This window comes from Diabrotica undecimpunctata, chromosome 8 (assembly GCF_040954645.1).
Source record: "Diabrotica undecimpunctata isolate CICGRU chromosome 8, icDiaUnde3, whole genome shotgun sequence".
Classification (NCBI taxonomy): domain Eukaryota; kingdom Metazoa; phylum Arthropoda; class Insecta; order Coleoptera; family Chrysomelidae; genus Diabrotica; species Diabrotica undecimpunctata.
The window spans coordinates 68,080,276-68,093,197 of record NC_092810.1 but is presented as its reverse complement, the minus strand read 5'-3'; the positions used below and the strand labels follow the sequence as shown (position 1 = coordinate 68,093,197).

Here is a 12,922-nt window from a genome sequence, read left to right as displayed (position 1 = left end):
TAATAATGTCAAAGCGGGAGTTACCGTTAACGGAAAATTAAATAACAACTTAGTTAACAACATCTAGTCGAAAGCTTAAGTATGAATAGTGCTGAGATGGGAATTACTATAAACGCTAAAAAAAAAACTAAATGGATGCTAATTACGAAAAGACCACAAAATATACACCACATAATGACAATAAAATTAATGGATAGAACAGGTAAAAAAATATCAGTACTTGGGAACTTTGATCAATGAAACCAATGATCGTACTGCAGAAATAAACAGGCGAATAGAGATTGCCAGATCAGCATTTATACGAATGTAGCCACTCCTAACGTTATATATATATATATATATATATATATATATATATATATATATATATATATTATATATATATATATATATATATATATATATATATATATATATATATATATATATATATATGAGAAGTAATGAGTCGAGCTAAAGAATATGAAATACCGCTAGCATTAACCTTAGATTTTGAGAAGGCTTTCGATTCTAACAGACAAGCAAAAGCTAAAGTAAAAATTCATAAAAACACTCCAGAATTGCCCACTACCAGAGGCAGATTCTATATATCCCAAGGCAGTGACCAACCAAGGCATTGACGAACCATACATAGAAACTTTAGCAAATGTATACAGAGAAGAAAAAGCTAAGGTAAAAATTTATGAAAACACTCAAGAATTTTCCACTACCAGAGGCGTCCGACAAGGAGACGCAATATCACCAAAGCTCTTCACTGTAACTCTAGAAAATATATTTAGCAAAATGAACATGACGACATCGTTCTGATTGCTAATAATCCTGCAGAACTACAAGAACTTATAAGCGACCTAAATGCAGCTAGCAGTGAAGTTGGCCTAAAAATGAACTTGACAAAAACAAAAACCATTACAACGAGCTAGTGGATGTCTAAGATGTAATAATAAACAACACTGCACTTGACACAGTAGACGAGTATGTATACCTGGGGCAATTAATACATACATCTGGCTGCTTACGTCCAGAAATCAACAGAAGAATGAAACTAGCTTGGACGTCTTTTGGTGGAAATGCAGTTATATTCAAATCGAAGATGCCAATCCACCTGAAGAAAAAAGCATTCGATCAGTGTATACTACCAATCATGACATACGGCTGCGAAACTTGGACACTAAAGAAAGAGATATTAAAACTCAAAGTCACTCAAAGGTCAATGGAGCGATGCATGCTAGGAATAACAAAGAGAGATCGAAAAAGAATAGAATGGATTTGACAGAAAACCAAGGTTATTGATGTAATCCATAGAATTAAATCTTTAAAATGGCAGTGGGCGGGACATTTAGCGAGAAGAACTGACAATAGGTGGTCCACTAGAATTACACTGTGGTATCCAAGACGCGTCAAGAGACCAAGAAGACGTCCAAATTTAAGATGGGAGTATGACATAAGGAAAAAAGCCGGTACAACATGAGACAGAAAAGCAAATTTTAGAAAATCGTGGGCAGATATAAGGAATGAATATGTAAGGGAGGCTACACCATAATCGGTAGAATGTGCTGAGAATGATGATGATGATGTATATATATATATATATATATATATATATATATATATATATATATATATATATATAAACTATAATTAAAATTAGTTGTGTCAAAAAGTGGCCACAAATATTTTTAATTAAATTTATAGTAATTAATTTTTGATCAAAAATTTTATTTCGTTCATTTATTTTTTAAATAAAATGCTCATGACATATAAGCATACTTTTATATCAAATAAAGCTAATTTTTTTCTTAATATGATGATATAAGGTTTCCTAATTACGTTAAAAACGCGAGGTATCAGATAAAATAAAAGACAGCTAGCGCGCAACTCTACTGGTTTTAAATGACAGTTGTGTGAGTTTTTGAAGCATGCGTCGATATACATGTAAAAATATACTCATTATGACTTGTCAAATCAGTGTCGTTGCTCACTAACTCTATTTTACTTTATCTTTGATACCACTCGATTTGGCGTTTTTGACAGCTGGCAACCATAATTTGCAAAAAAATGGAATGTTGAGGGATTCAAAAGTCCAACAAAGACACAAGAATATCGAAATACTCTCCAAATAAAACTCAACGGAATCAGAGAGGAAGATACTGCAGAGGAAGAATGGAGACAATTAAAAACAATAATGACTCAATCTGCAGAGGAAACTGTCGGAAAAGCCAAAAGGCAAAGAAATGCGGAATGGTATGATGAATGCAGAACTGCAGTAGAGGAAAAAAAGGCAAGCTAAGCTTAACCAATTTCAAAAAATACAAGAAATTGCAGTAAAATTTATAACGAAAAGAGAATACAAGCGACTAGAATATGCAGAAGAAAAAAAGAGAGGCTTTGAAAAAACAAGTACAAGAAATCCGAGAACATAAAAACAAACACGAGAGTAGAAAATTCATTAAAAAGAATAAGAGAAAGCACAGTCATTTAGACCAAAATTGACAATATGCAAAGACAAGGACGGAGAACTACTAACACAGAAACAAAATATAATGAGATGGAAAGAATACTTTGAGGAAAACCTAAATGCAGACAATGGAAATGATCAAAACGAGACAATATATTTTACGGCGGAGCAGCACATTGAAAATCCGAGTTATGAAGTAGTTCAAATAGTTGAAATATGGAGGACCCGAACTCTGGGGAAGAATCCATTACTTGATAAAGTTGGTATGGACCAAGGAGCAAATGCCGGAGGAATGGGCAGTTGGTCTTATACAGCCAATATATAAAAAAGGAGATAAAGAGGGAATGCCAGAATTACATACGAATTACATTGCTAAATGTAGAGTCATTACAACAAAAACATGATTCATTTAACCTCCATAAAAAGATTAAAGAAGCGGCAGGCTTATATAAACACAAGAACACTGGATTCCTGACAGATAATCAGGGAAACATAGTACTGGAAATAGAGCATAAAAGAGATATTTGGATTAAATATGTAGAAAAAACTTTTGAAGATATACGAAGTAACACTGGTATTACAACAAACACCAATTGCGAATCTGGACCACCATTTACAGTCGAAGAAGTAAAATATGCCATCAAAAGCACCAAAGATGGTAAAGCAGTAGGCCCTGATAATTTTCACTCAGAATTCTTAAAACTTATGGACTATGATGGCATAAAATGGTTGACAAATATATTTAACAGTATATATGATACGGGCGTGGTTCCCCAAGAGTGGTTAGTGTCAACTTTTATAAATCTTCCAAAAAAACCCAATGCGAGAAAGTGCGAAGACTATAGAATTATAAGCCTTATGAGCCATTTACTTAAAACATTTCTAAAGGTCATTCACAAAAGAATATATACAAAATGTGAGGAACAACTAACAAGAACACAATTCGGATTTCGTGATGCTCTGGGAACACGTGAGGCCCTTTTTGCTGCTGTACAGGTGCTATTTCAGAGATGCAGGGATGTGAATTGTGACATATACGTATGCTTTATAGATTACCAGAAGGCATTTGACAGAGTAAAACATGACAAATTAATGACTCTAATGCAAGCAATTGGAATTGACAACAAAGATCTTAGAATTATCAGAAACATTTACTACAATCAAACGGCCAAAATCAAAATAGAAGACCAGTTAACTGATAAAATTACAATAGACCGTGGAGTACGACAGGGCTGTATTTTGTCTCCATTGTTGTTCAACATTTATTCTGAATGGGTATTTAAGGAAGCTTTAGACGGTTGTGCGAAAGGAATACTAATAAACGGTGAATGGTTGAATAACATTAGATATGCAGATGACACTATAGTTTTTGCCGATAATCTGAATGACTTACAGATATTAACAAATCGCATAACAGAAGTCAGCAACAGATACGGACTAGCTCTTAACATAAAGAAAACCAAATTTATCACAATTAGTAAAAAACCAATACTAAACGCTCAACTTACAATCAACCAACAGAATATCGAAAGAGTCGAGCAATATACATATCTAGGCACCAACTTAAATAGCCAATGGGACCACTCAACAGAAACTAAACAGCGAATAATAAAAGCAAAAGCAGCATTCGTTAGAATGAGAACCATTTTCAACAGTCGAGACATATCATTAAAAACAAAATGCCGTCTATTGAACTGCTACATATTCACAGTTCTGCTCTACGGAATGGAAGCATGGACACTGACTGTTGCATCTATGAATCGGCTCGAAGCTTTCGAAATGTGGTGTTATAGGTGCATCTTACGTATATCCTGGGTTGACAGAGTTACTAATGTGGAGGTCCTGCATAGAATGGGGAAAGAATGTGAAATTCTCCTGTCCGTCAAAACTAAAAAGTTGGAATATCTAGGACATGTAATGAGAAATCAAGAACGTTACGGCCTTCTCCAGCTGATTCTCCAAGGGAAAGTAAATGGTAAGAGAGGACCGGGAAGAAGACGCATTTCCTGGCTTCAAAATTTACGAAAGTGGTATAACACGACTACCACTGAACTGTTCCGCGCTGCGATAAATAAAGTAAAGATAGCCGTGATGATCGCCAACATCCGGAACGGATAGGCACTTTAAGAAGAAGACATTGCTAAATGTAATATACAAAATCCTTTCTGGCATTATCTACACTAGATTGTCAGAATACTCCGAAAATATAATTGGTGATTATCAAAATGGATTCAGACTATTCATACTATTCATACTTAGAACAATACAAGAGAAAGCTTATGAATACGACATAGAACTATTATAATGTGTATATAGAATTTAAACAAGCTTTTGATAGTGTGAAAAGACACAAAATGCTGGAAGACCTCCAAAATCTAGGTATACCAAAAAGATATATCAGCCTTATAAAAATGACGTTGCATGGTTCAAAAGCCGCAGTTAGAGTAGATGGGGAACTGTCTCCCCTGTTTGACTTCAACATGGGGGTGAGCCAGGGAGACGCACTTTCAACCATGCTGTTCAACCTAGTTCTTGAAGCAGTCATCAGAAAAACCAATGTAACCGGCCATATAAACACCAAAACAGTACAAATTACTTCATATGTCGCCATTCTTAGTAGAAGCAAGACACGACTAATGGAAACGTTCAAGGAAATTGATCCTGGAGCACAAAAAAGAGGTCTTAAAATAAACGAAACAAAAACTAAGTACATGACCATCAAAAGAACACCTGAGAATCCAAATAATATAGCAATAGACAACTATACTATTGAAAGTGTGGATGCCTTTACATATCTGGGATGATTGAAAGTGTGGATACCTTCACATATCATATATCTGGGCACAGAAATCAATCAGAAGAATTCCGTAAGTAGCGAAATTAATGCTTTTATTTCCAGTGGAGATCGTACATACTATGCTAATAAAAGATTGATGACATCGAAAATATTAGACAAAAGAACCAAAATGACTATCTACAGAACTTTGATTAGACCCGTAGTAACCTATGGTTGTGAAACCTGGGTAATGACGAAAAAAGAGGAAGCCCAACTTAGGATATTCGAGAGAAAGATACTGAGAAAAGTATATGGCCTGGTGCAAGAGGAAGACGGCACATGGAGAATCAGGAGAAACGACGAGGTTAATGAACTGAATGAAGGGTATGAAATTGTAAGATTTGTGAAAAGTCAAAGACTGTCATGGCTGGGACATGTTCAGCGACAAGAAGACACGAAAACGACAAAGAAGATGATACAGTGGAAGCCGGTAGGAAGACGGAAAAAAGGAAGGCCCAGGACGAGATGGTTGGATGACGTGGAAGACGACCTGAAAACCATGAATATACGACAATGGAGGAGAAGGGTCCAAGAGAGATCTGAATGGAAGGACATAGCCAGACAGGCAAAGACCCATCCAGGGTTATGATGCCAGAAGAAGAAGAAGAAGAACTCTAATTTGCGACAATTTTTTCTTAGAAAACCTTAAATTAGCTTTAATTTGATATAAAAAATATGCTTATACGTCATGAGCAGCGTATTTTATTTAAAAAATAAATTAACCAAATAAAATTTTTGTTAAAAAATCAATTATTATTAATTGAAGTAAAAATATGTGCGGGCACTTTTTGACTAGCAACCTACTATCAATGTATTTTTTTAAATTTAAATGTATGTAAAAATGTAAGTTTGATTCACTACGTTATGAACGAAGTGCTCCTGCTGCGGGATCTTGTACTATTATATATTTTTGACATAATTATTGTTTCTTACTTATTGCAATTTTAGTAACAGAAAATACATTTTGGTATAATACAGATTTGAGGCTGCAGTTTGGTCTTTATAAGAGGGTTTGCAAGTTATAAAATTATGCCAGAAAATCTTTCATAAACTATGAGCAATCAAATATTAAAAAATGTGAATGATTAAAATCAGTTATGTCCCTAGAAAAATTTCATGAAATTTCTTTTCATAGGTAAACATGTCTAACGATTTGATTTGATTTGATTTTTTAGTAACAGTTTGTTTTTGCGTGTAATTTTAAATGTACAACATCTAGTTTTTGTATATGTTAAATACGGTCACAAGAATTGTATAATATCAAACAAAATTCAAATTGTAAAACTAAAATGGGTAGTTTGAGCATAAAACCGTTAGTAGTGGTTCTATCATAATTAGCAGGGTACCAATACTGTTAAATATTACTTGTTCACATTTGAAAAAGTACTATGGGGTGGAGAAATTATCTGAGTTGTATTTTTATCTTATAGTATCCCAAATCTGATGAAGTGCCTGAAACAAAGCGACATGAAAAACAAATATTGCAGAGGCAGTTAAGTGACCCTTCTAAACGAAACATCAAGAGAACCCCTGCCTTTAGAGTGGACAAAAGTGCAGAACGTACCAGTGCTTTCCAAAGATGTAACCCAAGTACCTTATATGAAAGTAAATTAAAACAGTTTAGTGCCGTTAAATATAACTGTGATAGCAACAGCAATTTATTGAGTAAAAAGAGTGAGACTACACCGTTGATAGAAAAGGAATCCAAACATGTGCCGAAAAGTAGTAACAAAAAACCGTTTTTAGTGAAATCTAAAAGTTCTCTTGAATTTCAATATTGTAGGAACAAAGATAATAAAGAATCTCCCAAAAATGTTCCTAATAGTTGCCATGACAGTACAAATGCAAATGATAAATCAAAGGATTTATCAATGTTATATACTGAACCTATTCCTAAAGCACTGCGGAGGAATAATTCGAATTGTACAGATCCTTCAAATTCTCCTCTTCCTACTAAAAAGATTGACTCTATCTATAACTCAAGTACTCTAAAATTAGTGGATAAATTATCTGATAATAAAAAAAGGGAATCTTTTAGTGATTCATTAAAACTCGCACTAAGTAGGCCCTTACCTAAAGGTCCAGCACCAAAAAAACCCCCTAGAGCCTTCCAAATACTAAATTTAGAAAAAGCGTCTGATATTTCAAAAAATTCATCATTTTTACATACCCATCAAACTGAAAAGAAACCTCTTGTGTTGCCAAAAGTAATAAAAAAAGGCGACCCAAAATATATGCTCAATAAACTCGAAGATGCGTTAAGGAATAATAAGTTACGAGGTAAGAAGCATATACCTCGTGTAGAACTATCTATCACATCTGGTGAAGATAGCGATGACAGTGTACTTTCACGTACTAAATCCAATCGAACTCTACCTAGATTGCCTAGTCAGGAATTAGATTACAGTAATACTTCTGCATTTAATTTTAATTGCTTGAATGGGTTAAAATTTGCCATATCGAATTATGAAAAAATCAAAGAACCGAACTCTTGTTTTTTTGTTGAAAATCCCAAGGAACCCGTTTATGCAGAGCCATATCATCACAGAAAAGATTCACTAGATTCTGTCCTTATGAAGAGAGACGGGTCCTGCAGAAGCAAGGAAAGTGCACGAAATAGTCTGTATTATATGGTAAGTCAATTATATGATACATTATTTTAGTTAGATTATTATTAAGTGATAGTTTTCATGCTCACATTCTATCTATAAATGGCAATAACTTTTAATAACTTTTTTTAGAAATACTTTTCCGTTTGTTTTTGCTAAAAAGAAGTTGTTTTAAAAATTATTTTATATAAACATTAGTATAAAATTAAATTTTGTATAAAAGTATCAATTATATTAATTTTGAATAATCTATATCTAAATTATTTTTGGGTATTATAGGTGATCTGGAATTATTTCTTTCTGACGTTTCGTCTGTAACTGAGACATACATTATCATATCAGACAAATTAGACGTTGCCTTTCGCCTATTGATTTTTTTTTCGGAAGCGGTTTGTTGTTATAACTAGTCATGCTGCAGCCAATTGGTTTATTGTACATATTTCATTCGTGTAACCTTCTGGCTCACGTTTTAGTGTTAACGATTACTTACAAACTGGGACCGACGGCTTTACGTGCCTTTCGAAGCTCGGTGACAGCTCAGTTAAATTAGAAATTGTAAATTTTCTATTGTACGCCGGAATCGAACCCGTGCTCTCCGGCTTGGTAAGCCAGTGCCTAGCCACTGATCTATGGCCCCCACTTCGTCCACTGGTAAGCTGAAGACAGATATGACCATTGCCACATCGTCTTTTGTAATATCTGTCGCAGTTGCAGACGAAACGTAAGGAAGAAATAATTCTGAACTAGGGCCTGTAAAGTTTGGAAACAAGTACCATTACAAAACACCTGCTGCGACATAGTACGTTATTTGACATGCGAATTTTGTTGGTTATATTCTTCCACGCTGCCCGATTAGTCGGTACATTGTTGAGAACTACACTCCAGCAAAAAAATAATGAAATGAGTCATACGCGTGATATCGTAAGTTATCGTATAATTTAGCTGTCCTTATGAGTTTTACCAAGACGCGTATTAGTAACGAAGAATTAATATTTTATTTAGTGTATGGCATGCATAATGGAACACATAATTAAAAGCAATATTTTTATAAAAAACTTTAAATGGAGTACTGCAAACGAACATCTAATATGTCAATATAATCTAAAACATTTTCGTTCTCATTCAGGAATTCCATCTTCTTAGTTTTTTTTTGCTGTTCTGTCAATATATTACCCTCCTTATCTCTTTACTTCTTTTGTTTGAATTCCTTTTTTCGTTTGTTCAGTTTCTGGTAAAGTTTTCTCGTCTCTATTGGCTTACTTAGATCTTGTAGTTGTTGAAGTTGTTTCTTCATAGTTTCTCTCTTCTTTCTACGGTGGATTTTCTTTTCTTCCTTGCGTAGTTATTTATATTCCTCCTCTGCTTCTCCGGTTCTGTACCCCTGTTGCATCATTAAATATGCTTTGTTTTTTCTCTATGTTATAATCTAATTTTCTTCGTCAAAACAGTCATTCGTTCTTGTTATTCTTTGTTTACCTTTCATGCCTAGTAATTCTTCAGCTGCTTCTTTCGTTGTGTTTCCGCACCCTTCCCACTCTTCTTTTATGTTTTCAATTTTTTAGTCTGTTTTCTAGTTTGATGTTTATATTTTATTTATATTCTCTATTTTTTTGTTTTTTTTGTCCTTCTACATTATATTGTTTATGTTTAGAACCTATTTCCTTTTTTAAACGTTTAAAATTGTAGCCCTTGTCCTACTTTCGATTCAGTAGTCCTGTGAATAGAATGACCTATAATATTTACTGTAAGTCCGTCTGGTGATTTCCAGGTGCCTTTGTATATATCTTTTCGAGCGAATTTAAAATTATACCATCGATTAAAAAAAACTGCTGTGAAAAAGAAGTCATCTCTTGAAATCAGAGGCTCAATTTCCTCCTCTGTCCTCCTGCTCCTTTTTCTTCATCGCCCCAGAAATCAGACAGTGTACTTCTCTCCATTCTTTCTCTCCTCTCAACATTATGTTTACAACGTTTCTTTCACCAGCGCGAAACACATTCGCCTCTCGAAATCTCCCCTCTCGTTTGCCCATCTCTGGCAGTTAAAAATGTGGGCGGGAGCGTCCGGTACCCCACAAACAGTACAGTCTGCCGAGGCAGATTTGCCTATTCTATTTGTGAAGGTGCCAAAACTACCATGTCCGGTCAGAAACTGCATCAGGAAGTAGTCTAGTTTCCTTAACTTACCTTCCCACCACGGCCTCAGATCGGGAATAAGACCTTGCCTTTCCGCTATCATTCGCCCATTCTCTCTGCCACTCTACTATCGTTCTTTCTCTCTCATTTTCATCTATATTTACATCCATCCTCCTCGCATACACCCTCGCTCAACAAAACGACCCGTATCACCACTTCAATGACATATAGAGCCTCATTTGAAGTTGTCCTATATGCGCTAGATACCCTAAGGTGCATTCGCCTTTGCGAAGTCTCCATCAGCTTAGCGTATTTCGCAGTGTTTAGTACGCTACACCACACGGGGGCAGCGTAGGTTACCACCGGCTGGAAAACTCCATTTAACACCTTGCTTTTGGTGCTACCTGGGCCTCCAATGTTTGGCATCAGCCGTATCAACGCCTCCAGATTTCGGTTCGCCTTCTCTACCGTCTTTTGGATGTGTACTCCGAACCTTAGTCCTTCCGACAACCAGACTCCCAGATATCGATTTAACCGGTGCAACCTCCACACCTTCCACTATAAAGCGAAGAGAGGATTGTTCCCGGCTCCCTTTGAGAACTAACACCTCAGTTTTCTGAGGCGCTAGCTGTAGATCGTTCTCTCTGATCCACCTACTAATGCGACGCAGGGATGTGTTAGCCGTATTAGCCATGTCAGGTTTCTGACTCCCCTCCGCAACCAGTGCGAGATCGTCGGCATAAGCTATAAGAGTGCATCCCCTTGGCATCTGTAGCCTCAACACCCCGTCGTACAGGACATTCCAGAGGATGGGACCTAGTACTGAACCCTGCGAAACACCCTGCGAGAAACTGATGCTGGTATCTTTTTCTCTTATGGACCTGTCAGTAAAGTATCTGTCAATTACATTGGCCAGGTACTCACGCTACTTAACGCTAAAATTGGTCGTGGTGCTGAAGGAGACCACATAGGAGCATACGGTCTAGGTACCAGGAATAATAGAGAAGATAGACTTGTACAATTCTGCGTAGAAAACAATCTGTTAATAGCCAATATCTTCTTCAAACAACATCCTAGAAGGCTATACACATGGAAATCACAAAAAAGACAGAATTGGTAGAAATCAAATTGACTTCATTTTGCTAAATGACACCTTTAAAAAGTGCATACAATCTACGAAAACATACCCTGGAGCTGATATACATAGCGATCACAATCCAGTTATAATGGATTTTTGATTAAAAAGATTTCTCAAAGTCAAAAAGAAAACGGTGACAAGAAAAATAGACATCTCACAACTGAAGAACCCTGAACAGAAAAAAGAAGTATCAAGCTTGAGGAAGAACTAAAAACGATCGAAAACTTGGTACAGACATTGAAGTAACATGGACTGCTCTAAAAACAAAGATGCAAGAAGAAGACATGGATGGACGAAGACAATGGATAACGCAAGAGATCATGGACCTCATGAACGTAAGACGAAAACATAAAACAAGCCCAATAGAATACAAGCGAATCAACAAAATCAATAGAAAAAAGTGCAGGGAGGAGAAAGAAAACTGGATGTCAACAAAATGCCTAGAAATCGAACAACTTTAGGAAAAATATGACACCTTTAATATTCATAAAAAAATAAAAGAAATGACAGGTAGACACAAAAAGAGACCAGCAACAATATTAAAAAATGATAATAACGAAATAATTATGGATACAAAAGACAAACTAGAGCGATGGAAAGAATACAAACAAACTCTTTTTGACGACGATATACCTTGTTCTCCACCATCCACAGATAATCGAATAAATGAAAAAGGCCCAGAGATAACCAAAGAAGAAGTGATCCACGCAGTAAAGATGGAAAAGCCACCGGTCCAGACAATATCAATGTCGAAATACTAAAACTAATTGCAGATAACGAAAGTAAAAGCCTAGACTTAATAACAGCACTATTCAATAAGATATATGACACAGGTAAAATACCAACAGACTGGCTAAAATCAACATTAGTAGCATTACAAAAAAAAATGGAATTCCTCACAATGCGATGATTATCGAATATTTATCATCATCATCATCATTCAATCTTCGCTTATCCACTGCTGGACATAGATCTCCTTCATAATTTTCCATCTATTTCGATCTTGTGCCTCTTGCATCCAAGTCCTATGACAACGTTTTAGATCGTCAGTCCAACGTATTGGTGGACGACCTCTGCTTCGGTAGGCATCATCTCTTGGTCTCCATCCCAGTATCCGCTTTGTCCATCTATTATCTGTCATTCGAGCCACGTGACCTGCCCAGTTCCATTTCAGTGTTGCTACTCTCTCTACTGCATCAGCCACTCCTGTTCTTTGTCGTAGCTGGCGATTTGGGATCTTGTCTCGTAGTGAAACGCCCAACATAGCACGCTCCATCGCCCTTTGACACACACGGATCTTTTGAACTGTTCTCCTTGTCATGGTCAACGTTATCATCGAATATTAAGCTTGATGTCTTATGTCCTTAAAACTTTTCTCAGAATTATCCATACACGAATTTACAAAAAGTGTGAGTTCCAGATAAGTGACACTCAATTCGAATTTCGAAACGGATTGGGAACACGAGAGGCTCTTTTTGCTTTAAATGTGTTAACGCAACGATGCAGAGACATGAATGTAGATGTATACGCATGTTTTATTGACTATCGAAAAGCATTTGACTGCGTTAACCATCAAAAGATGATCGACATTCTGAGAACAACTATAGTTGACGAACAAGACTTGCGAATTATCTCAGAACTATACTGGCACCAAACGGCAACAATTGAAATAGAGCACACAACATCCGAAGATATACAAGTTCGACGAGGAGTGTGACAGGGTTGCGTCTTATCACCACTACTGTTTAATTT

At 35.9% G+C, this 12,922-nt stretch overlaps 1 protein-coding gene across 1 annotated transcript in view; it reads left to right on the top strand.

Moving 5' to 3' along the window:
* The window catches only part of LOC140447655 (uncharacterized), a 199,869-nt gene that overhangs the window by 10,330 nt on the left and 176,617 nt on the right, over window positions 1-12,922 (top strand). Inside the window, exon 3 of the mRNA XM_072540438.1 lies at window positions 6,722-7,924. Within this exon, the coding sequence (XP_072396539.1) occupies window positions 6,722-7,924 (1,203 nt within the window). The remainder of the gene's footprint in view (window positions 1-6,721; window positions 7,925-12,922) is intronic.